Genomic DNA, 27378 nt, shown 5'->3' on the forward strand with positions numbered 1-27378 from the left:
TCTTCCCAAGTGGGAGTGTTCACTGTGGATGATCTTTCCCGTACACTAAAAAGCAAAGGCAAACCATCCGTATGTGCCTAACAAGAACTGTACCTTGATGTTGAGATATTGCTTAAGCTGCTCCAGTTAGGATCTATTTGTAAATTCGGTTTGAATTATAAGAAAGATACTTCTGTTTCTTTCAGATATCACAAGTCAGAAGAGGCTAGAAAAGAATCTGAGCAAACCTCCTAGGAGCTGAGTGGTTCTAGAGAATGACAGATAGCTTCTCCACAGTCATATACCATATATGATTTGACCCAGGGCTAGAGGAGAAAGGTTAGAGCAAAGCAAGGAGAACATCATATTCTGAATTTAGAAGTTGTACTAAATGTAAAATCTTCATAAATAGTAATTTCCCGAAGCATCAGACTCAGCTGAAGTTTCAATATCATTTGAAAATACTTCGTTGATAGTCTGCAAGAATACTTGACAGGGTCTCACAACATGACATTTTAATAGGTACAGCTATCCACAGCTCTCTCCTCAGTCTTTATTATCCATTATAGACCATGTAAATCACTCAAACATTTTGGCTCCAAATTGGTCAGGGAAATAAAGAAAATCTAAACCAAAAAAAAGAGCGAGAGAGAGAGAAACCCTGTACTGTAAAGTCTTTAAAACTTCATATTTTGTTTCCTGCTCCCTCAACATCCCCACACACTCAAGCTGTGAGCACCCCACCCCAGTGACTAAGTGCACCCATGTGATAAGGTGGGCCATACCACAAGGTTTTTTTTTCTGCCTGCCCCTGACCATGACCTAGTAACATTCTCATGCACCAAGGAAATTCCCTCATGCCTTTTCTTGCGTACTCCACCCTGACCTTCCATAAAGGTGCTTGTCCATGGGTCTTCGCCCTCTCTCTTGGCTCCCCACCTGCTTGGTTGAGCCCACTTTCTCGGCCCTCCGCCCCTGTGACCTCTCTCAGTGTGCAGTGACTCTGTCTCTCTAGGGCCTGTGAGTATAATAAACTTTGTTTTCCTAAACCTCTGTGTTCCCCACTTGTGGCCACACCCGACTGGTCATCACATGAAAGAACACAAACGAGGGTACAAAGGATTAAAAGAACAGAAAGGGGGAAATAGGAAAGCCAAGGGAATCCTTTAATTTCCTAACCCCCAGAATCTTGCCCATCTGGCCCTAACTTCTGAAGGACTTCTCATCCCTAGGCAAGCCCCACCACTGTAAACCCTGGAGCTGTTCTTCAACTCACACAATTCTCATTATTCACTCACCTGTGGTCTTACCCTTCTTGCTCACTTCCTCAAACCACCCACTCTAAAGAAAGCCCAGGGCTCCTGACGCCCTTATGCAGCCAGGCTCAGCAGAATGGAATCTGCTCTGCCAGCTTAAGCATCCCAATGTTAAGTCCTCCTTCCACAATGACATTTCTTCTCAAAACAGTCACCATTTTCCCCAACCAAAGCCTTACCATTTTCAAGGGTACTTCTAATTAATTTGGGAGGTACTTTAAATTTTCCAAGTAGACTGAAACCAAAATTCATATAAACCCAATTTAAAGCATTAAAGAATCACTGTGAGGGAAGAGCCCTTGCAAAAATATAACCATGTCCACAACAAAAACTTCAATCAAGAAGAATCTCAGTCTCAAGGGAAATTATTCTCAGTCACCACTTTCAGTTTAAACACCCCACAGGTCCATTTGCCAAGTGTATCAGGAAGTTATTATATACATTATCACAAACATCCCATTCAATTCTGACACCTCTAGAAACTTTGTTTTTTAACATTTGATTGCCCCTAAAATTCATTCAGAGAAGGCTGCATTTTGAGCAGACATTCTAAAGCCCAGTAAAAGAATGGAGGGAGTGATCACTATTATAAGAACCACCTCATTCTCTCCTGATGACATGATCAATTTCTTATAATGTATTTTTACTTTGTGGGGAAGAGAGGTAGGGATTAGGAATTCCTTTAAAAATCTGGTGATAGGCTAAGGACACTCTCCCACAGAAAAATGCACATATAAGATGTGGCATAATTTTAGCAAATAAATAGGCCCTCTGCAGTCTATTATGGACCCCAGGCTAAGAACCTGACAGAGGGTGCAGGGATAGAGATAAGTCATACTCAAGATTGTGAAGGCAGCAGAGATTTTACTGCTTAGAGCAGGCAATTAAGGAACTGAGAACCTCACTCAGATAAAGTCATAACTAATTATATATTTAATTAAACACCTTAACCAGTTTTAAGTCTCACCGAATCAACAAATGCATAAACAGATTTATGTAACATTCTCCAGAGCAAAACATCTATATAAAACACAGCATTTTAAATGTGATGAAAGCATGAAGAAATTAGTTAAAACAGAAAAGCATAAAATACCAATGTAATTAAATGTTTCCAGTTGAAGAATCTGAGTGTGACAATAATTACATACCAGACTATATCATAATTAACACAGGCTAACCAAATATGTTTTATCCTTTAAAAAAATCAGAAGGTATAGTCTATAATAGGTACATAGCCTAACCAAACTCATTGAAAAGAAGAAAGCATTTCTCATTTTATGCAATAAAAAGTTATTATTTACAGACTGAGTTGTCCCTTTACATTGAATCGAACACAATGTTTAGAAGAACACTGTGGTGATTGCTTTTAGGAAAATAAGGATTGTTATAGGCTGATTAGCCCCCACTCCAAATTCATATGCCAAAGTCCTATCCTCCAGTACCTCGGAATGTGACCTTATTTAGAAATAGGGTCACACAGATATAATTACTTAAGATGAGGCCATAATCATCAAGTACGTTGGGCCCCCAATCCGCCCTATTGTCCTGGTGTCTATACAAAAGGGGGAAATTTGGACATAGACAGACAGGGAAAACACCATGTGAACATGAAGGCAGATATCGGGGTGATGTGTCTACAAACCAAGAAAGGCCAAAGATTGCCAACAAACCACGAGAAGCTACGAAAGAGGCCTGGAACAGATCCTTGCCTAGTACCTTCAGCGGAAGCATAGCCTTACCAACACCTTGTCTCCAGAAGTGTGAGACAATAAATTCATGTTGTTTAAGGCACTCAGTTTGTGATACTTTTTTGCAACTCTACCAAACTAATACAGGGACCTAACAAATCATACTCTGAAGAACCTTTCACTATACAGCAAGGTGTGTCCATATTAAATGCTTGATAAAGTTTTTTTTAAAAAGTATAGATTTTGTAAGAACAGCATGTTAACTGGAACCGGAGAGCTATTTTTACCTAATCTGCTGCTGGTTTAAACCAACAAATGAAAAAAAATGGCATTACTCTTGCTAAAATGAAATCTCAATATACATGAAACTCACTAAAGTAGAATAATGCATGCTCACTTGCCCTATTTTACAGTTTAAAAAACTGTATCTTATTTATTCTAATTGCATGATAAATTATATCTTTATGAGCAATTAAGTAATAAATTATATTCAAGTAAAAAAGATCAATTTTTGCTATTTTAACATGTTCTCAAGCTTAAAGGATTTTCCCCTTTAATAAAATTTATTTGGCAAAGGCATTTTTTAACCTCCAAAGAGCAGAGATGTTGAAAATAATTGTCAGCAACAAGGCAGAAATAATCACTTCCAAACCAAGAGAACAGTGGTGACACATCTAATTCAGAGATTTCCAATCAGTGGGTAAACACTGAAAATAAACTGCTTTATTAATACAAATATCAGCCCTCGCAAACATAAGCAAAACACTCAGTTTCACAGAGACAAGAGGAATGTTCCTGAAGCAGGGCCTTCCACTTATAAAACATAGTGTATCTAATCTAGCATATCCATTCTCAAAAAGGAGTAATTCTAGTTCTAAAGTTTCCTCCGTAGATTAGATCAAGTTCATGGAACTGTATGGGGGGAAATGGCTTAAAAAGTAGGACATGGCTATTTCCCCTAATATCTTTGTCACATGCAAACATTAGCGCTGGCTTTACACGCCCTTGAAAATGCCCACACATGCACAGGGAGAATAACATTTGCCTTGGGCTTTCTAAGATTGTGCTACATTAAGTTATGGATAAGGGATTGCGCGTCACTTCACCTTTAAAATGAAAGGCTTTTCAGTAAAAAAATGAAAATGACATAGTGATTCTGCATCTGGATTCAGTGTGATAAATACTAATCACATCTCATCACAAGCAGACCTCCTCCAAGGCTCTAAGAAGTTCTTTCATACCACAATTCAAGTTTTTATTCTGAACTTCAAAGTTGCATGTAACTTCACAATTTAGTTAAAATGGAGTGGTTTGATTAATTTTTTGTTAAGTAGCAAAGCTAGAAATTCCAGCTTCTATAATTTCCTCATGTCTCATTATTACTAATATAAAGGACAGTATTTTATACTAAAAAAATTATTTTTAATGTTAATACCATTTATTGAACACTTTTAAATGTGTGTTCTACAAACTCATTTATCTTTACATCAATTTTAAGAAATGGTTATTATGCTCATTCTAGCAAGGAGAGATTCAAAAGTTAAATAACTTGCTCAAGGTCATAGACAGCAGAAATGGGTCAATCCTTAGCCTTTCTCACTCCAAAGCCAAGGTTCCCAATTGCCTTGTAGGACACCAAGGTTTGCAAAGGAAGTCTTCAGAATCAAAGTGGAAAAAGGATGTGGTGTTAGTCAATTTGGTGCTGGGGGTGCGGTGATGCGTTATAGATGTGACAAGTACCAGAAATAAAAAAGGTTAGTGACATCAAAGAAATCCTGCCTGACAATTTCTGGATAGCACATATGCTGCTTCTGTAAACCTGAAGGAATGTGAAATATAAAGTTATTAGAGGCCTTCCAAATTACACCAACAATGCACTTATACTTACAAATATTTCTTCTGGCAGAGAAGTCTCAGAAAGATCCAAGGTGAAAAGCCAAAATACATTAATGGGTATTTTTACTGAAATAGTTTTTCTCCATTTCCCAAGTTGACAAATGTAACCGATTCTATAAAGGCAGGTCTGTGGTGATAGAGATGGCACGTGGGCACACGGGATGAACTTCATGCTGCATCTCTCACCCTAACTTAACCAAAATTCTGTAAAAGATAAACCTCACCTTCTCTGGAGGTGGTTTATAATAGGACTGTTATTGTGGTAGCCTGGGAAAAACCTCACTACTTCTGAGAAATTATGAGAAAGCTTGGTATTAATTATGAGCAAATCTATGAAAAAAATATTTAAGGCTAAATTAGGTGAAATAGTTAAAGAAATCAATAAAGTCCTTAGCTTAAGACCTCTTATTTTAAACTAGAACTGTTTCAGAAGGGTAAAAAAAAAAAAAAAAAAAAAAGTAACCATACTCATTATATAAGAAATAGGTCACATTATAAGTATTCACTTATTTTTCCCTATGTAAAATTCTTCAACCCAGCCCAGCAAGATTTAAATTATTAGAATCTGAATTAAAGAAGTTTTATTATAATCACAGCTTATTAACCCCATAAAGATGGGCACATCCAAGATGTAAAAGGCTCACTAAAAATAATACTTTGAAATACATGATGATTTGGTAATGTTAACGCTGCAAAACCCATGGGAAATTTTTAAAGGCATGCAGACTGCCGGTCGAGCCTTGGCCTCAAAGGAGTTTCATGACCGAGTTCTCCAAGGAAAAGTTAACGCATGAGCTTCCCAGAAGGAAGCCCCATCCTCCCATTCCTAGGGAGCCTGCGGACGCCTTGGAAGGCGGAATTCGGAGACCACAGGGGAAGAGCGCAGACCGCGGGCACCTCCGCAGCCACCCCCAGAGCGGGCCACCTCTCATGCCAGCACATCCCGGGACAGCCGGGCGCACCGACACCGCAAGGTCGCCAGGGAAAAGGCTACTTTACATAATCTCCCGCAGCGCCGCCCGGGCACCTGCGCGCCGAGGCGGCGCTGCACCGGGGCCCCCTCCCTGTCGCGCCCGCGCTGGGGCGACACTCGGAGCGACTAGGCTGGACGCCTGGGACCCGTGGATGCCCGCAGCGCCGCCCTGAGCCGGGGGTGCGGGACGGAAGGCGGGCTCCCAGCCCCGGGATGCCCGGGCCGCCGCCGCGGCGGGCTGGGCGAGCAATGCGGGGCGCGGCCGGGCCCGGCTCGGTGCTGGCCGGCGTCCCCACGCTCCCTGCCCGCTGCCGGCGTCCAGCGCGCCCTCAGCGCCTCCTCCCGGGACCGCCCCGCGGCGCACCTGTCACGCGCCTTACCTGAGTGGCTTTGTGGAACTGCTTCTTGAGCCCGGCCACCGACATGGCGCAGGAGGACCCGCGGGACTGCGGCGGTGCGGGGAGCGGGCGGCGGCGGAGCCGGGCGGGAGGACCGAGCGGTGCGGCGCGCTGGCCGGGCCGCCGCTCGTCGTGCAGCCGCCGGGGCAGTGGGCGCGGGGGCGCGGAGAGGCGCGGGACGCGGGCTCGTGCGGAGAGACACCCTGACGTCAGGGGCGAGCGATGCGCACTCTTAAAGGGGACGCGGGAAGCCCCGCCCCGGGCGCGGGGTTGGAGCGGCAGGTGCCGGGGCACGCGCTACCTGGGCAACGGCACCTGGCGCCGCCGCACCCGCGGGCCGGCTGCCTGCTTAGAGGACCAAGGGGGTCCTCCCGCCCCGGGAGTGTCCTCGTGCCCCCACGGACTGAGGCCCGGTGGCTGCAGGTTGGCAGCCCAGGCACCGGCACGACTCAGGTGACTTGCTCGGCTTCCAGGTAGCCGCAGAGGCTCTGCCTAAGCCAGCCCGCCTGCCCTTTGAGCCTGGCCTGTTTGCAGCCTGGAGAGGAGGAGTGGCATTCTCTCTCGGGTAATGAATAAGTTATTGCTCCGTGCTAGCTTGGGCACAGAAACAGTTCTCTGTCCTGGTTTCACTATCCCTTAAGCCTACATAACGTTAGGGAAAGCCACCAATGCTGGGTTTGGGGGGGGGGGGGTTCGATGTGACACAATTTAATGACTTAAAAAGAAGATTAAAAAAATTTTAAACTTTAAAGCTGGTCGGGTAAATAGCATTTAATCCTCTGTTTACAGTTATGAAAAAGCCCAAACATGAACTTGGCACTCACTTATGACAGTGGATTTAGGATTTTCAACCTAAAATAAGCATTATGTAATGTAAAAAAGCATGACGCAAAATTGTACAAATACTACATATGCAACGAAGTACATATGGCTGAGCTAAAGCGAAACTGCTGTAACTAGATGAATTGTTAATAGCGCAGCACTAGACGGCTTCTGTATTCTGGTAATTAGTCACTTCCTCTTGTTTTTCTAGGGCTGAGAAGCACATAGAGAAGAACTTTTGGTCCCCATGTGGGGACCAAAAGTTATAAGGAGAAGAAGCCAGAGTGACAGAAGCCAAGATGAGAGACATTGCCAAGAATGCGGAAGGAAACAGCATGGCAGAGTGGGAGTACTAGGAATGCCTTGCATCACCTCTACAAACCCTGCTGCCTGGGAGGAATCACAGACCCCACTCCCACCCTGCCAGCCAGGCTGCTTGGGCGCGGGGTGAACAGCGGGTACAAGGGAATCCTGTCCACCCGCTGATCTACCCGTCACAGTTCTTGATAATGTGAGTTGAAACTCATAACGGCAGAATCAAGCAGATAGTGGTGGATCACAGAGCAACAAGAGCCCATGGACTCCTGACTGAGGCTGCAAAGGGAAGCAGACAAAAGGAGCAAATCTCCAGCGTGCTAGTCATGACTGATGTTCAGGTACCTTCCACATACATGGTAGAGTTGCACCTGCCAAACCCCTTGTGGTTAAGTGGAGCACTGTGACAAGTTTTAACTAGTGGGTTAGGAAGGTAAGTGACTGTCACCTCTTGGCAGAGAATTTAACTGTTGGAATGAGATGCTACAAAGCCCTTTCCCCTCTCCAACAGTATTTTAGGTCGCTGTGGTCTGTCAAACAGAATCCAGGGTGAGCATGAAGCAGGGTAAAGTCCCCAGTTAATGTTGAAAGACATTTAGCATTGTGAGAAATAAACCTGAGTACTTTTAATTCACTGAGTCTGGGGTTGTTACTGTAGCTAAACTAGTCTCTCCTGACTAATGCACAACAGAGAAAATGCTTTCCCATTTCTCAGAAGATGAGGGGAGATTTTCCATTTCCTGCCATGGCCCACGTGTATTTTATTTTTTGTCATTAGATGTCCATGAAGTGGCCTGTTTTTTTCTTACAAAAGCCTCACTGAAGTTTGGGGAGGTGTGTTCTCTTTTTTGCAGCCTCACTGAAGCAGTGCGCAGACTAAGCCCCCAGGCCTGAGGGTCAGAGGAAAGGGTGGCGCCATGCAGTGACCATACGCTGAACTCTTACCCTGTGTTTTCCTTACCAGCCACAGACAGTGAACAATTAGCTCTGGGGATCCATAGGAAATTCCAAAGGAATGTCAGGGCAAGGGACAATCTGTGTTTCACAGGGACATCAGACAGGGAAAGATGAAAGTCCTGCCGATAGATAAGTAGGGCTACTTATCCATCCGAGCCCAGGAACAAACCAGTAAAGTGAAGTTACTGAGGTCCCATGGAGTGGTTTGCCTAGGGCACATATACTCACATCTATAAGGTCCACCGTGATGATTCCCAGATTCTTGATATTAGAAAACTCTGAAGGAGTTTGGACTCACTGCAGGGCTAGGTGGGGCTCTAGGCTGGAGAGATTAGATTTCGGGTTAGTGTTACAATGGCTGCTTTTGTACTCCAACAGTTTGGTAAAGCCTGCATACACACACACACACACATACACACACACACACACACACACACTCACGCACTCATGAAAAGACTGCCATAAAATACTAATAATAGTTTTGCCTGAACAGCCATTCTCAAACTTTAGTGTGCATCAGAATCCCCCGAAGGACTTGTTAAAGCACAAATTGCTGGAACACATGCCAGTTTCTGATTCACTAGGACTGGGTGGGGCCCGAGAATGTGCATTTCTAGCAAGGTCCCAGGTGATACTGATGTTTTGGTCTCGGGACCAGACTTTGAAAACCCCTGGACTGGAGTAAAGATATTAGGAATGAAGTTTTTTCTCTAGTCTCCCAATTTTTATAATATTTTCCCATTATTTGTATCATACAAGTATTATATAGTTAATTTTTCCTACCTGTTTCCTGATCTAAGCAATGGAACATGTTCAGAGAAGGATGGGCCTTGGTTGAAGCTGCTAAGAGATAGAGCAATTAATCTACAAAGTGGAAGGGCGTGGGGATGCATGAGCTCTGGCCTCTAAATGTGAATGGTGTGAAAGGGGGCCCTGAAAAGTCTCCTCAGAACTTTGAATACTTAACTGAACCCTAAATGTAACAAAAACAAGTCTCTCTCTTTCCCTCATTCTTCATCTACCAACTTAGAATGCTCATCCTTCAAAGGAACTACCTTGGGAGAAAGGACTTTAAATCTTTTTGAAACCATGGTTAACTCTCCCAGATATCCTCTGGATTTCATGTAAACCCAGTATTTCTATGGAAGCCACAATTTATACCTATAGATTAAGATGTTTGGAAAGAGATTCGTTGAGTTCCTTCTAGCAGGCATCGGTAGGAGGTTTGGGGGATGGATGGTAAGGTGAAATACCAAGACGCACATAGACTAGACATTGAACCCCAAAGAGTTTCCAGTCTAGCAATTCAGAAAATTCTTCTTACAGACATTTATTGTGACTTGAATATAGAGGGACAAATGCACCAGACACTGAAAAAAATTCAAACCCAAGTACCCTCTTCGGTTGCAAAGAAGCTGTGACAGAGGTTCTATGGAGAAACACAGAAGCACAATGCGGGAAAGGGGAATCAAAGGTCAATGAGGAAGAACTTTGTTTAATGAAAGGTTATTGTAATTCAACATGCTGCCCTCTCATCTCCTGAGATCATGTAAAATGGTAAATAAACCTAGATCTGCTGAGGAAAGTTCCAATTAGATGAAACCCCACACAACCTCATCTCACTAATTGGGCAGGAAATTCATGGTCAGCAATAATTCCATCACATCATTCATGCACTATTTCTCCTTGCATTATGCCAAAGCTTCTGGCAAATACCAGACCTCTAGTTTGCACAGAGCTGGTACATCCCTAGCACCTTTCAGAGGGTACCTCATTCCAAGGAGGCAGAGGACAAGCAGTACCTCTTATCCTTTGCCCTGCAGCCCCTGACGCCATTCCTCTGGCCCACGCCAGGGCAAACTGCTCCTGCCTTTACGTGTAAGCTCATGAAGCACAGGAGACATAGCAAAGCAAAGGCATTAAACTCCAGCTTCTTGTTTGACAGAAGAGAACACAGAAGTAGGGAAAGGAAGTGACTTATCATTACTTTTTTCTACTTCAGCCTCTAGCCTCAATTTTGGGCAGAGACTCCAGTCAGTGTTAATAAATATAGATTGGAATGAATGAATGAATGATTGAACTGTTTATCACTGTCACTGATGCTGTATTCTTACCACATTGGGTCTGATGTTCAACAGCCTTCACCCAATAGCCTTGTATTAAAGCATGGATTGTGCAGGACCCAGATGGTTGTTCTGGGGTAGATGGCACTTAACATAAGAATTTGTACCTTTGGATGCTGCCACTAGCATTGGACCCTGACCCAGTATCAACAGGGCTAATGAGCCCTTTCCTAGAGAGGGGAAATCAAGGAAAGACCACCTTCATTTCCTTGCTTCCAGGTTTGTCACCTACCACCCACCCTCCATCAGATACACTGAGAGAAGCACACTTTTGTCTGCAGGAGGTGAAATGTGTGGGTCTTGCTCTCCCCTCCAACCTTTCCTTCTCTCCCACACAGCCCTCCTCCCTCCAAAGCACAGGGGCCTCTCCCTGCAAAACCTTTCTCTTCATTTAGTAAACCCTGTAAACCCAGTCACAGGAGGAGGAGGAGGGAACTTAACCAAGTATGTGATTCACATTAGGCTCTTACATCTGGGTCTGTATTTGTTACTTACATCTCAGTTTGAAATGCTCCCAACTTCCCTAGCAAAATCATGCCATCTCCAGTGCCCATCTCCAGTGTCTTTCTTTTGAAGTCTTTCCCCATCCTTCTAACCCCATATTCTTGCTTCATTTGTCAAACCACAAAGCCCTGATTTGGCACCTCTGCCATGAACTTGGTCTAACGTGTTTTACGTATTGATATGTAGTATTGGATTCTTAACTCTTTGAGTGTAGGGTCTTTACTTTTACAACTCTTAGTAGATAATATAAACACTAGATATGGTCTAATTGCAATTTTAAAAGCTTGATGAAATTTTTAAAGCTAAATCCAGCAGAGGTCCAGAAAGACGGGAACTAGCTTGCTTCTCTCCAGCTGAGCAGACAGACTGTTCAGTGGTCTTAATTGCTGCTCCTTTGCTGTATCCAAGCCTGAATCTCCAGGTTCCTGTAATTTTGAGAATCCTCAATGACCCTCCCATAAATTCCCCTTTATTCAGTCACCCAATATTGCTTTCTGTTATTTGCAATCAACAAATTCCAAATGATATATCCCCTCTCCCATCCAACCCCTGCAATAATATTCTAATCTCTGTTCCTTTTCTAGTTCGGATCTAGCAACGCAAATACAGCAATTTACACAATTATGGTCCCCTGCTAAGCACTGCATTAGCTTCCTTCTCAGACAAGGGTGGACAGATTGAGTAACAAGAAATATAGTCCTTCAGCAAGTGGCAATTCTCCCTCTAAGACAGTGACATTCTGATTTACAAATCAGATCTTTTGTTTATTTGATTAGTATGTGTCAGGCTGCCAGGGTCTGAATCTCTCAAGCCCCTGGGAATTGGCAGCTGAATGCTGGTAACTAAATGCTAAGCAACTGGACTCAGAGACAGCAGTGCCCACTCCTGGAATGAGAGCAACCTTAATTAAGTGTAAATTGTTAGGGCATTATTACCATTGGCTTATTTATTCTGTTCCTGGATGGATATTATCATTAGAGATTCTGAAGGCATGTTGTTAACCCTGAACACAAGCTCTGGCTAGTCAGCCCGATAAAGTACGGTGTTAAAGAGGCCAAGTTCCATTGCTATTTTAGTAGCCAGTTAGCCATGCAGAGAAAAGTTATTCCTTAGTACAGTGTGCATTCCACCCTGTCATCTCAAGGCTGCATTCTCTTGATTATAGAAAAGTCCAGGTGAGAAAAAAGAGATACTTTAGTTCAGCAAAAACCTGTCAACAATACTAAGAACTCAGAGTACAACCTACCAATAGTCTTTCTATCAACATCAGCTTTATATACTAAAAAAAATAATATATTCTACTTTATGTTTTTAGTTTTAAATGTTTTTAATAAATTTAATAGATTTATTTAGTTTTGGTTGTGTTGGGTCTTCGTTGCTGCTCGTGGGCTTTCTCTAGTTGCGGCGAGTGGGGGCTACTCTTCATTGCGTGCGGTGCGCAGGCTTCTCATTGCAGTGGCTTCTCTTGTTGCGGAGTACGGGCTCTAGGCACGTGGCTTCAGTAGTTGTGACACGTGGGCTCAGTAGTTGTGGCTCACAGGCTCTAGAGTGCAGGCTCAGTAGTTGTGGCGCACGGGCTTTGTTGCTCCGCGGCATGTGGGATCTTCCCGGGCCAGGGCTCGAACCCGTGTCCCCTGCATTGGCAGGCAGATTTTTAACCACTGTGCCACCAGGGAAGTCCCTACTTTATGTTTTTAATAGACAATTTATACATAAGTGATTTATCTTTTATTTTGGGGGACTAATTTTTTGTCCTTTAAAAAATTATTGATGATTTTATTTAATGTGCACAGCTTGTATTTTCTCTGGCCCACACATATAAAGCTTTCTTCAGTGACAAAGAATCAAATATAAAGCAATATTTTAAAACAGCCTTTCAAACATTTAAGTTTACATGAATACATCACCCTCTCAAGAATACCAGTTTTCTCTCAAGGTCCAGTCACAGGAAATTTGCCAAGTAGGGAGTTCCTTAGAACAAAGGTCGTGAAAAGTTTTTAGCTTCCTGTGAATAGAGTTGAATTGAATGGGGAGAACTTTTGACAGCAATTCTTAAGATGTCCTTAATTTTGAAGGTGTAGGACGGGAGGAAGGAAAGCCCATTTCAGCCTGCAAGTGTAAGACCAATGACACAGATAACAGAGAGGGAAGCCTTTTTTTCCCTTACGCTGGGGTGATCTGGACCAGTTAACTAATAAAGGAAAGGAGCCAGTTTAAATGGCAGATGAGAGTCACAGTGGAGAAATAAAGGCTCCCTGAGCCCAGTCACTGGAGGCTGCAGGAGGAAAGGGGAGAAAGGCCAAATGGAGAGGTCAGCTGGTGAAGGTCGAGGACTGCCTCTTCCCGGAGACGGAATAGTGCTAAGACGTGTGGAGGGACGAAGCCAGGAACAATGAGGCAGGAGAGTAATCGATGGAGTCAAGGGAGATGCCCAACGGCCCACACCTGCTCAGACTGTGAACACATGGCATCAGGGGCCTTCCACCATCTGGCCTGTCCCCCACTTCTCCAGCTTTGGGCATCCAGCACGGCTCATGTCCCTTGAGGCCCTTCCTCTCCACGCTCAAAGATCAGTCCCTGTGCACTCCCTCCCCTGACCAGGCCTTTGCAGGCACCCTTCTCCCTGCCTGGAATGGTTGTTTTCTGCTTTACAACTGGCTAATTCCCAGCGTGTCCTTCAGATATCAATTCAAAGGCTTCCCTGACCTCCCCAGCAGGGCCAAATTTCACCAGTATTAGAACTAAGTACTGTTGTCCTTTGATGTACCTGGCACAGCTGTAATTTTGCATGTATTCATGTGATTTTTTGATATCTGTCTCCTCCTTTCCCCCATTATTCTACACATTTCCATAAGGAATAAAGGAGTTGCTCCATAGGGCATTTCATGAATGAATGAATGAGTGAATGGGTAGAGAAGTTTTGGGAAATTTAGTAAGACAGAAGAAATTTAAAGTGTTTCTGAGGAACAAGGATGGCCTAGTTTCCTAAGCCTAGCTAAACGTGATATGGGGCCCCACCAATGAACAAGAAGCTCACTGGGTGACCACCATATGAAAACTGATCCACTGGTGAATGTAAGATTAAGCACCTAACAGGTAATATGAAAACCGTGTTATGAGCCCAAGGAAGGGCAGAGTCATGGTGAAAAGACTTCCTGGTGCAGGTGAGACATAGATCCTGAAGTTAACTTTCCATCAGATCTCAAATCTCATCACTCAGGGAAGCTCAAGATGGAACAATAGGTAGACATTCAAGCCCAAACCCAGATGTACAAGAAAAAAAAAAAAATCCAAATTCAGAATGAAGATGGGACAAGAACCTGTAACCCATAAAATACTACAAGACTCATTTGCTACAGCATGGGGGAAGGACAGGATTGTTGAGAGCCCATTCAGGATAATATGATTTAAGGTCTATCTGCACATGATGCCAAGCCCCCACCCTTTCAGGAGTCCCTCTAAGGCTGACTTTGTTACTTTTCCCCCATAAATCTTCCCCAAGCATCTAATCCCATAGTACTTGAAATGTGCTCCCCAGACCAGCAGCAGCAGCACCTGGGACCTTGTTAGATTAACAAATTATCAAGCCCCGCCGCTGACCTGCTGGATGAACAACTCTGGGGTGGAGCCATGCAATCTGTGATTTAACAAGCCCTCCAGGTGATTCTGATGCAAACCCAAGTTTAAGAGCTACTGGTCTCCAAACCGCATTGGTAGTGCTGAGAGAAGAGGGTAGAAGTCTTAGGAAGTTGCCTAAGGCCAGAGGCTCAGGCAGCCAAACATAAAACCTTCCCCTTATAGAAGCCCATTGGGTCTTCACGATGGGCAGGTATTCTTATTTCTATTCTACAAGAAATTGATACAAACTTATTAAGCAGCTGAACTAGCAATTTGGAGCCTGTGTAAGTTTGCTAGGGCTGCTGTAACAAATTACCATAAACTGGGTGACTTGAAACAACCGAAATTCATTCTTTCGGTTCTGTAAGGTAGAAATCTAAATTCAAGGTGTCACCAGGGCTGGTTCCTTCTGAGGGCTGTGGCGGAGACTCTGTTCCATGCATCTTGCCCAGCTTCTCCTGATGGCCAGGAATCTCTGAGGTTCCTTGGTTTCTAGATGCATCACTCCAATCCTCACCTCTGTCTTCCCATGGTGGTCTACAGTCTGTGTGTACCTGTGTCTCAGTTTTACTCTTATAAAGACACCTGTCATATTGGACGAAGGGCCCATTCTATTCCAGTATGACCTCATCTTAATTTAGCTAATTGTATCTGCAATGAACCTATTTCCAAATAAAGTCACATTCTGAGGTACAGGGGGTGAGGACTTCCACAGATCTTTGGGGGACACAGCTGAACCCATAACAGGGCCCCGACTCAGGACTCCTGTTGAGAACACTTCACATTCCTCAGCATTAAGTCACCTCCCTGACACCAGGAACACAGGGACATGGCAGATTTCCTTATTTAATGCCCCTGGCAGAGCAAAAGTCACAGAGGGATAAATTACTCCCTTCACACAGTGTGTATCCCCAAACCAATGATGTTTAGATATGCTAACTTAGGATATTTTCTGGGACGCTTCTTCCCCATTCCATATCTGGTACATTTAAACATAATAAATAGTTTCCTCATATTTCTTGGATTGATATCCAACTATTTAAAGACATAGTTTAATGAAAAGAACATAGGGTTCATCATCCATCCCACATTAGTATGTGTCTCTGGCTCTAGCCATGTAAAAAAAACAACTCTGAGTAGTAGGAGATACTCATCTGGTCTCAAAAAACAGAACTTAAATTCAGAAGACTGTAAATTCAGAACTACTCTGTAGTTTTGGATAGCCCTTTTGGGCTCACAGATCTTCCTAAAGAAAAACTGGAGATGTTTGTAACCCATTTATCTTATGAGCAATTCTGACCTTTAAGCATTAAACAATCAGGGGGAGAGATGGAGCTGGTGATTCAGTATTCACCAGCTCACGCCTCACACTCTGCCTCCTGAAAATCCTATTAGTAAGGGTACACCTTACACTTCAGCAACTTCTGTTTAAGAATTTTGCTAGTCAAAAAATGATAGAGCACTCAGACCTAAATTTTATTATGTGATTCTTTTAAACACAAGTACACACTGAGAGATCTACACTGGAAAATATAAAAAAAAGTTTCAACTATTTCCATGAATGCAATTAAAGTGCCTAAGAAGCTAAATGAATGGATCAACCTCCAAATAATTACCTCTTCTAACTTCCTTCATTTCACTGAATATACACTATCATCAAATTTTCAACTAGATTCAAGGAGAAGCATTGATATGTCTGTTGACCTAAAACAAATAGACTGCCAGTTATTTCTCCAGCAAAAAAAAATGGGTTTATTTGGGATCAGCAGAGAATTGCAATCTGGAGTCTGCAACCATGGTAGGGACGTTCAAGTCTCCAGCGGAAATGGAGAGAACTCTTTTCTAAAGGGGAAAAGGAAGTTGGAAGGACTACAATAAACAAGGGGCCCATGGCTTTTCATTGGCTGAGTTGTCAGGAAGGAAGAAGAGCCTTCTTCCTATTGGGCTCTGCTATTGTTGCAGGGTGTGAGAGCGCCCCCTTCTGGTCTTCTGACTCTATTTAATTGAGGTTTCTATTTGGTTTTTAATGTCTCATCTAATCAAAGCATTCTCTCTCATTTAGTTTCCATTTGTCTAATTTTTGCATTATGTAAATAACCAAATATAGACTTTTTAAATTTTCTAAATCCCTTTTAAGACTTCAGAATGGTTATTCTGGTTAATTATTGCCAGGACCCTAAAATATTAATATTTCTCAAAATATTTTATATTTATAATTTACTCAAACGTTTCTTATCTAGCATAAACTATTCAAGAGGAATTTTAGCGATTTTAAGAACAGTTTTCAAAATAAAAACTAAGACTCAAGAGGAAAATGTACAAAGAATATGAGCTGACTGAATTTATATATATAATTATTATGTGTATGGAAAAACCCAATATCACTAGGAATAGGGTTAAAATAAATCATTCCAACTTTACTAAATTGGCAAAGATTTTAAATATAATATTTATTTTGATGAAGATATTATGAAATAAGTGTCCTATATACTTCCAGGCAGAGTAAAATTGATACAATTAATGAAAAGCAGTTTGGCACTATATATCAACTTAAAAATTGTACTCCAAATTCAGTAATTTTATATCAAAAAGTACCTTAAGTACCTTAATTGAGTAGAGATTCAGGCAATTAGCCATCAGAGAAAACCTTAATGAAATAAGGTTCCTTCCCTCCCAGTAGGATGGCTATAATTAAAAAAAAAAAAAGATAATAATGAGTGATGGTGAGGATGTGGAGAAATTGAAAGCCTCATACATTGCTGGTAGGAATATAAAATCATGCAGCCACTTTAGAAAAGTCTGGCAGTTCCTAAAATGGTTAAACATACAGTTACCATATGACCTAGCATTCCCATTCCTATTTACATACCCAAGAGAAATGGAAACATACGCCCACACTAACTTGTACATGAATGTTCACACCAGTATTTAAAATAGCTGAAGTGAAAACAATCGAAGGTGAAAACAAATGTCTACCAACTGATGAATGAATAAATAAAATGTGATATAGACAAACAGTGTAATATTATTTGGCAACAAAGATATGAAGTGCTGATAGATGCCACAATATGGATAAGCCTTGAAAGTACTATGCTCAATGAAATATGCCAGTCACAAAGGACTACATATTGTATAACTCCACTCATATAAAATATCTAAAATAGGCAAATCTATAGAGACAGTAGATTAGTGGTTACCTTGGGCTGGGGAGGATAGAGGGATTGGGGCTGCTGGCTAGAAAGAGTGTGGTTTCATTTGGGGATGATGAAATTTAGTTCTAAAATGGATGGTGGTGAAGGATGCACAACTGGTCAAATCTTGGATTTGCCATGTGTGGTTATCTGATTACCTCTGCCACTTACAACGTTCTCTGAAATCACCATCAGTTGCTTCCCCAAAATTCCTTCCTTTCTCCAATTCTCAACTCCAAATAAAACTTTCCTCAACACCCAGCCTGCTGTCTCCTTTCACTGTTATTTTCTGTCTGCCCCTATTCTTCTGTCTTTCCCAGAGTCCGGTTTGTGTTACTGTGCACATTGCCTGATTCTACAACACAGACATCTAGGAACTAGCTGGCACAGACAGAAGTCCTTTTAAAGAGGACGGAGAAAAAAAGCAGAAATCCCCCTCCAGCTAGCAAGGTACAGGAAGGCTATGAGCATTCAGACTGCAGCTTTCAGAAGAGAGTCCCAAGGCTTATCTCATTCCCTTTGCCTCTTTCCTCCCTTCCCCCTCCGGCTGCTGTCCATGGAAATCAGCCTACATTCAGATGACACACAAATGCCTTCCCTGACCAGCTCAGGTGGGGGATAAGCCCATCTTCTCTGGTCCAGTAGTGCTTGGTTTGAACAACTTAACTCATTCATTCTTGAGCTTCTTAATGTAGCCAGTGGGGAGGGAGGACAAGGTCTGAGTCAAGGTCAAACCACATATTTTAAAATGAAAGTTAGTAGAACTCTGTCAACAAAAAATACTAATAGCTACCATTTGAGCATCTTTCTGTGCGTGACATTTTATAGACATTACCTCATTAATTCTCATTTAACTGTATGTTGTATGGATTCTTTTCCCCATTTTATGAGTGAGGATTTGCTCATCCTTACAATTTGGTAAGAGGTGGAGCAGGAATTCTAACCTAGCCCTGTGTGTCTTTAAGGACTCTTCTCCCACCAGCTCTGTTTTTCCTGCACCAGGACAATGTCTGCTTCTCCTACATCCAGGTCATAGGCCTGACCTGGAGAGAGAAGGGCACTAAGTGCAACTTGGAAAAGGAAATTCTTTCAGGAGCTAAACTGTGTACAAGAATAAAGATTTCTGGTGGTCCCGCACGATGAAGACTAGAATTTGAGGTAGGTCAAATGGAGAGGATAACGTGCCTTTAGGGAGTTTTTCAGTAGATGGAATTTCTTTTATCTTTTTTCTTTCTTAATTTATTTATTTTTGGCTGCACTGGGTCTTCGTTGCTGTGTGCGGGCTTTCTCTAGTTGCGGTGAGCGGGGGCTACTCTTCACTGCGGTGCGTGGGCTTTTCATTGCGGTGGCTGCACTTGTTGCGGAGCACAGGCTCTAGGCACGCAGGCTTCAGTAGTTGTGACACGTGGGCTCAGTAGTTATGGCGCACGGGATTGGTTGCTCCGTGGCATGTGGGATCTTCCCAGACCAGGGCCCGAACCCGTGTCCCCTGCATTGGCAGGCAGATTCTTAACCACTGTGTCACCAGGGAAGTCCAGATGGCACTTCTTAAAGATAGGCTTTCATGAAGAGAAGACAGTTGTTGATGTAAATTAATCTATCCTTTCCATACTGATGCAGTTTCTCCCCACCCAAACTTGCCTACACCAGAGGATGAACCACTTTCAGACTTGTTCTTTTACCAGCCCAAGTTCCCTGGCCCCTGTTATAGAGGATTCTCCTGCAGGAATTAATTTTTCTTTTCTCCTATTGAACAGCTGGGCTGCTTTCAGTTTTGGACTATTAGGAATAATGCTGCTGAGAACATTCTTGTATGTGATACTCTTGCCACACATATGCAAGCATACCTGTTGGGGATTTACCCAGGAATAGAATTGCTCAGGCACAGGATAGTGTATGCTCAATTTTATTACACAATGCCAAAGGAAATGATTGCACCAATTTACACTTTCCCTAACAGTGTTTGACAGCTTCCTTTGTTCCACATTCTCGCCACAACTTGGTAATATCAGTCTTTTTGACTAGCCATTCTGGTAGATATGTAGTGGCATCTCATGATTTTAATTTGCATTTCCCTGATTATTAGTGAAGTTGCAAGCATCTTCTCATATTTTTATTGGTCATTTGAATACTCTCTTTTGTGAAATAAATACCCATTTAAATCTATTGCCCATAATGGATTGTCTTTTTCTTATTGATGTGTAAGCAATCTCAATATATTCTACATATCAATCCCTTTATCAGCTATGTATATCACAGGTAATGTTTCTATATTCCATTAGTCCATTTGCCTTTGTTCAAGAAGGAGACTGGCCTGTAATTTTCCTTTCTCATAGTGTCGTTGTCAGGTTTGGGTATCAAGGTTATGCTGGTCTCATAAATCATGTTGGGTGTATTCTCTTTTGTCCTATTCTCTAAAAGAGTGTATGTGATATTGATGGTATTCCTTTCTTAAATGATTGGTAGAATTCACTACTAAGGCCATCAAGGCCCAAAGTTTTCCTTATGGGAGATTTTAAATAACAAATTTAACATTTTCAATATCTGCAGAACTATTCTATTTCTTGTATCAAATTTATTCTCTTTTCCATGGAATTTGTAAATTTTACCTGAATTTTAAAATATATTTGCATAAAGTTCATTATATTCTCATATATTTAATGTCTGTAAGTTATGATTATAATGATGTTTCCTTTTTCACTCCTGAAATTGATTATTTTTGACTTCACTTTCTTCATCTGTCTCAGCAGGCAGTTATCAGTTGTATTAGTTTCTACAAAGAAGCAATTTTTGGCTTATTGATTTTCTGTATTTTACATTTGCTTTCTATTTCATTAATTTCTGTTCTCATTTTTATTCTTTCCTTCCTTTTACTTTAATTTGATATTCTTTTCTAGCTTCTTGAGAAAAATGGTTAGCTCATTGGTTTTCAGACATCCCCACTGCATTTAAAGCTACAAATTTCCTTTAAGCATAGTTTTAGCTGTATACCACAGATTCTAATATGTAATAATTTAATTATTCTGTTCAAAATATTTTCTAATTTCTAATATGATTTCTTCCATGACCCATGAGTTATTTAGAAGTATATTGATTAATTTCCAAATATATGGCAATTTTATAAAAATCTCTTTATAATTGATTTCTAACTTAATTCCATGGTAGACTTAGAAGATATGCTGTTTAATTTGAATCATTTGAAAATTGTTGAGATTTGCTTCAGATCCCAGCATATAGTCAAATTTTGTAAATATGCTGTGCATTTTTTGAAATAACGTACATTCTGCCATTGCTGAGTACAATACACTATGTATGTCTATAGGTGGTTTGCTAATTATGTTGTTAAATCCTTTATGTCCTTATTGATTTTTGTCTATATATTTATCAATAACTAAAAATGTTGTGTGAAAATTTCCCACCATGAATGTGAATGTGTCTATTTCTTCTTACATTTCTGTCAAATTTTGCTTTACTTACTTTGAGGCTGTATTCTTAGCCATATACAAGTTAGCTTTATTATATGTTTCTGGTGAGTAAACCCTTTATTTTATTAATCATCTCCTTTATTTCAAAAGCTTTTTTAATTAAAAATATTTTATCTGATATTAATCTAGATGAAAGATGGATATTACACCTTAGCTTTCTTTTGGTTAGTCTTTGTATTTCAACTTTTCTGCATCCTTATGATTTAGGTGTATCTTTTATGAACCTTATATAATATTTTTAATCTAGTCATATAAAATTTTATTAATTTTTAAAAATTTGATTATTTAGTCTATTTACATTTAATATAATTTCGGATGTATTTGGTTTAAAACTGTCATCTTACACTGTGTTCTCTATTTACTGCACCTGCTTTATCTTCCTCATTCTTGATTTTCTTAACTTGTTTGGATTGACCCAGTGTATGTTATTCCATTTTTTCCTACTATTAGCCTCAAAATTATAAGCCCTTTTACTATTCTTTTTAATGGCTACCTGTGAGATTACAACATGCATTCTTGATTTACTAGAATATAATGTTTATCAGTACTCTTCCCCTTTTCTTGGACAACGCAAGGACTCTAGAATACTTTAACTCCATTTACCTGCCTCCTGACATAGGTCTATAAGACATTTTTATTATTGTTTTACACAGCCAATATTCATTCAGATTTATTCATAAACATTCCTTTCTATTGCTCTTCCTTTCTTCCTGCTTCTCCCACCTTCCATCTGCGAACATTTTCATTCTGCCTAAAAAATATCCCTCGGTATTTTCTTAAGAAAAGGTATGCTGATGATGAATCCTCTAAGTATTTGTTCATCTGAAAATGTCTTCATTTCACTTGCATTCTTTAAGGATGAAAATAGAGTTTTAGGCTGGCAGTTATTTTCTTTCAATTATTTTCTTTCAATATACTTCATGTATATTTCTCCATTTTCTTCTGGATCCCATTATTTCTCATACAAAGTCAGCCTGCAGTCTAATTGTAATTTGAGGGTAATATGTCTTCCCTCCTCCCCACCCCTGGCTGCTTTTAAGATTTTTCTACTTGTCATTTGTTTTCAGCGGTTTAACTGTGATGTGCATAGGTGTGGTTTTCTTTTATTCAACCTCTTGGTAGTTTGTAGGACTTCTTGATCTGTGCCTTGATGTTTTTCATCAGTGTGGTAAATTTCTTAGCCATTGTGTCTTTAATTATTAATTCTGCCACATCCTCTCTGGGACTACAACTACTCATATCCTAGGCCTTTTCACTATATCCTCTATGTATTTTACCTTCTCCTTTGTATTTTTTGCCCTCTTATCTCTCTATGCTTCATTCTTGCTTATCTTTTGTTAGCTATATTCCTAAGTATGTTCAAATTTTCATTATTTAGTTTTTTGAGATAGTATTTAAAAATACAATTTATTTTTTGTATATTGAGCATTTATTCAACGACCTTGGTAAATTCATTTATTAATTGTAATAGTTTGTCTAAAGATTCTTTGGGATTTTTCTATGAATGCAAACATGTGCTCTGTGAATGGCAGTTGTTCCTCCCTTCCTAACGTTTTATTTCTTTTTTATGACTAGGACTGACTAGGAACTTAGTAAAATGTTGGATAGCAGTGGTAATAGGAAGCATTATTTTCTTTCCTGATCTCAGGGGAGAGTTTTCAATATTTCCTCATTAAGTGCTACATATGCTTTTTCTTTTTTGTAGGTAGCTTTTATTCTACTTAAGAGATTCCCATCTATTACTAGTTTGGAACATGGTTGAATTTCATCAAATATTTTGGCTGCATCTATTGAAATAATCAGATATTTTCCCCTTTATTCTGTACTGAATTACATTGATTTTCAAATATCTAAATAAATTTACATTCCTGGGAAATAGACAATTTGGTCATATACAAGTACAATATACTTTTTGTGTATTGATAGATTCAATTTGATAATATTTTACTTAGGATTTTCACATCTATGTTCATAAGAGAAGTTGGCTTATCATTTTCCTTTCTTGCATAATTCTTTTCAGGATTTTTGTTTGAATCTTTCAGACATCTGAGGGCACAAGCATTCTCCAATCACCTTAATACAATTACAGGACTAGAGATAATTCCAAACTGGCTGCAGTTCCTGAGGGCACCAGGCTATTTACTCCCTGTTTGCCCTTATTCCCCTCTGAATGTCAACCCAAAACATGGATTTACCCACCACCATTACTTTGGCAGGACTTAGACTTCAAATTTTGTTTTCCTCAACTCTGGAAGCTTTAAAAAGTGTTGCTTAGCTTTCAGCCTTTTCGCTGCCTTTTCTAGAATTTGCAAAGCTCCCTAAGGAAAAGCAGCTCCAAAAAATCATGTTAACTTCTCTAGATTCCCCTCTTTTCGTGGGATTATGGCCTGGTGATTTTTCATTGCCTTAAGTCTCCAATGCCTTGAAGCAGATTGATAAAAATATTTTGTTCAGCGCTCCTATTTGGCCTTAGCAAAAGGTTGACCCAATTTCTTTGCACACCATCACTGAAGTCAGATGTTCCTGGCTGCTTTTAAGTAATGCACTGATTGCATAAAATAAGGTCTGAAATTCACTGGTGGTTACCAAAATGTTCACTTCACAAAGAAAGAGCTGCTTGTCTCCTGCATAATGCAAACGGTAGTAGATTCAAAGCAAAGTTTGAAAAAAATACAATGTGCCATTGATGATATGGCTGAATAAGAATTTAAGTTACCTGTTGAATGATTTTATTCAGGATAAAACAGTTCTCTTAACAGAGAAACCAGGTTCTTTATCTCTGGAGAGGAATCAGGAAGTGTGTTCATAGTACCTAGCAACAGTACTGAAAATTTTAGAATTTTTTAAAAATAGAGAAAAACATTAGATTGACACTTATGTAGGCAAAATACAACTAAGATGGGGAACTATTGAACAATTAATTTAGTGCCGTTAAAAATGTCATTAAAATGGGACTTCCCTGGCAGTCCAGTGGTTAAGACTTCGCCTTCCAATGAAGGGGGTGCGGGTTCGGTCCCTGGTCGGGGAGCTAGGATCCCACATGCCTCGTGGCCAAGGGACCAAAACATAAAACAGAAGAAATGTTGTAACAAATTCAATAAAGACTTTAAAAAAAAAAATGGTCTACATCAAAAAACTTAAAAAAAAAATGTCATTAAAATAATCAACCCCTTAACTAGTTCCACAATCATGACTCAAATGTCCACATCAGCCTAGTGGACACTGGCTCTCAACCCGTTATTTTGTAGAAAAAATAGTTAATGGCTCAGACTCAGAGTAATAAGTCACATCCCCCACTACACCCCCAGACAGGAAAGATTAGAAAATAAATATGACAAATGCCCATGTTCAACAACTTGCCCTTTTGTTTGTATTTAGTTTTATTTTCACATCTTCAAACAGGTGCTTCCTTTTCCTAAGATGTTATCTAAAAAGAGGAGCTAACAGTCTGTGCAAATGGGAAGTGTTAAAATAAGCTTCAGATAAATGCCTTGGGAAGACTCCCTCTCTGATGATCTATAGTGCATGCCACTTCTCCTCCATTCCCGCAGAGGTGCAAAGGCAGGCTAATGCTGAGTAATAAATATATTCACAGATAACATCACCAAATCCCTAACGATCTCAAGAGTGAAAAATGAGGCTTTAAAACAACATTATGAACAACACAAGAAATATTGAAGTAAAGCAAATAATATCTTGGAAGGGGGAAATGCAATGGCTGAATTCCCAATATTACAGCATGTTGTTACAATAAAAATATTTGAATTTCCATAGAGCTTAATGCTGTGGGATGAAAGAATCTGCTCCAAGCAGTGACCAACAGAGAAAAATAATATCTTAGAAGGTAACTGGAGAACAGATGCCTTAATCTATTCTATCCATGTCTTATCATCAATGACAGTGAATATTTAGTGAGATCCCAGAAAGCATTTAGCCATGTCTGAAAACACGTGCAGTAAAAATCAGAGAAGGTGCAGTCCTTTCCCCCTAGGACATTTCATTCAAAAATATGCCTTTCTATAGGCAGATATCACTTTTATTTTTCTTTCTCCAGAACAGGGATGCTTAGCATCCACGCCCCAAGTGAGGATTAAATTGATGGGATTTAAATGTGTCTTTGCAGAAATGGAGAAGGAACCAAGCGTGATGACTATGTACAAAAATGTTCCCACTCTAGGGAATTTAAGGAATCGTGAACTGCAGAAGAACTAGGTGCAGCCAGAGATCATGAAATCAAATGTTAGGGATGCAGGCCAGGTCACGTCCATGTAAAGAGAGGCTCTCTCCCTTTCTGCCTAAAGTATGAGGCCCTCTCCATTTGTCTCTTGTTCTTATAGACCCAAGAGTTCAGAGAAATATTTCCCTACTTTAACAAAATCTACTGGCAAATCTGATGATAAATGCTAACCCATCCTTGGTAGCAGGGTAGTACATAGAACAGAATGGCAGGAGTGGATCCAAGTTTTGCGAAATCTAAAACTTACACAGTTGTGGTGGCCTCTTTAAGAAAAAAAATACAAAACTACGAATGCAATGTTAGGTCAAGGGCCTTGGAGCAGCAGGGCCCTGACCTTGAGCTTCCTTATCTTTGCGATATATGCACCTCTATTCTGTGTCTCAAGGGGACAGCCTCTCCTCAACCCCAGCTGACTATTATCCTTAGGAAAACTGGCCAGAGTGGCCAGATCCTCTGGTATTTTAAAAATAGCCAGAAATATGGACGTGTATGGGAAATTTCCCCCTTTTGAAAATATTGACAAGAAATTCAAATTAAAAAAAAAACTCTTCATAAGACTCGGCTTTTGGTCATCACTTTGGCACATCTGGCAAGTTGAGCTGATATGCAGTCATCGAGGTCAAGAAAGGTGGTTGCCCAAATGACACTGTGCACCTCTCAGCTGTTCGCCCGTGGTGGGAGCTGACTCAGATGCCTTGATCTTAGATGATGATTTGGGGTGAGGAGCTTGAGAAGAGGGTGCAAACATAAAGAAAATGTTGGAACATTGTGGCAGAAGGAGATGACAGCTTGAATGTGGGAGGAGAAAGAAAAACTAGTTCCAGACCTCTTTCTTTGGAAATAAATTGAATTATGGCACCTCACACAGTGATTTGATAGCTGGGGTACATGGAAGACTTTAGGGCAGCATTTCAGAAAATGTGGTCCACAGACCACCTGATCTAGACTACCTGGTGTGTTTGGAAGAAGGTAGTTACCTGAGCCCAACCCCAGAGAGTCGTGTGCAAGTCTCTGCGAGTGGGGCTCAAGAATGTTCATTTTAACCAGTACCAGGTGATTTGGGGGCAAAATGATATTTGAGAAGCTGGAGAGATGCTTTTTTTTTTTTAAATCTAGATAAGTGCTGCCTATGGCGATGGATGCATGGGAAGCTTCCAGACTTCCAGTTACCAGACTTGATACTTCTGGAAAGTATCAGTATGTCAGTTCCCAATCTTTTATTGCCTTCTTTGCGGCCTGAATACTTCTAGTTCTGAACCTGGATGGCTCTCCAAGCTGCCAAACAGAATGAGCCACTGACAGTTTCAGAACTCCGTGTAAGCTAAACAAGCCATGTTCCTGAAGATCTGGCCCTCTGACTTCCTCCCTGACATCCTTGCTGACACATCACAACCTCAGCTGTATTGTGTTGACACTTAGCAGGTGAAGTGTCCTGAACACCCAAGGTCTGCTATATGTAAATTGCAAAATGCTTACCAAGACAGTGTCAATCCCAGGGCCTTCTTATTGACACATTCTTGATTAGACTAACTTTGTAAGTCTTGTGTGAAAGAAAAGTCCCCAGGTGTATCTGTGCTGCTGTAAAAGTGTGCACATCCATGTCGCAAACAAACCAAGGAAACCGCCTTCTCAAAATATCTCAACTGTGCTGCCATGTGTGCCTGAACTTAGAGCCCATTGGTCTGCACTTCCCTGCTTAACATGAATAGTTTGACATCATCTGTATCTATACTGTTTTTTTTTTCTCTATCAGAATTTTAACTCCTTTAGAGTAGGGAACACATTTTATTTAATAAGTCAATATCAACCAATTGGGAAAAAAAGGAAGGTGTGGTTAAGACCTGTTAAGAAGGGAAGATAATGTGAGATACTGGGG

The 27378-nt window shown here is 40.8% G+C and overlaps 1 protein-coding gene across 1 annotated transcript in view; it reads right to left on the bottom strand.

The window, feature by feature from the left end:
* The window catches only part of SH3GL2 (SH3 domain containing GRB2 like 2, endophilin A1), a 205191-nt gene extending 198778 nt beyond the window's left edge, over positions 1 to 6413 (bottom strand). The window contains exon 1 of the mRNA XM_036856783.1: positions 6233 to 6413. Coding sequence (XP_036712678.1) covers positions 6233 to 6277 — 45 coding nt within the window. The 5' untranslated portion in view covers positions 6278 to 6413. The remainder of the gene's footprint in view (positions 1 to 6232) is intronic.
* Between the last annotated feature and the right edge of the window lie 20965 nt (positions 6414 to 27378).

The sequence above is a fragment of the Balaenoptera musculus genome, chromosome 6 (genome assembly GCF_009873245.2).
Source record: "Balaenoptera musculus isolate JJ_BM4_2016_0621 chromosome 6, mBalMus1.pri.v3, whole genome shotgun sequence".
Taxonomy (NCBI): domain Eukaryota; kingdom Metazoa; phylum Chordata; class Mammalia; order Artiodactyla; family Balaenopteridae; genus Balaenoptera; species Balaenoptera musculus.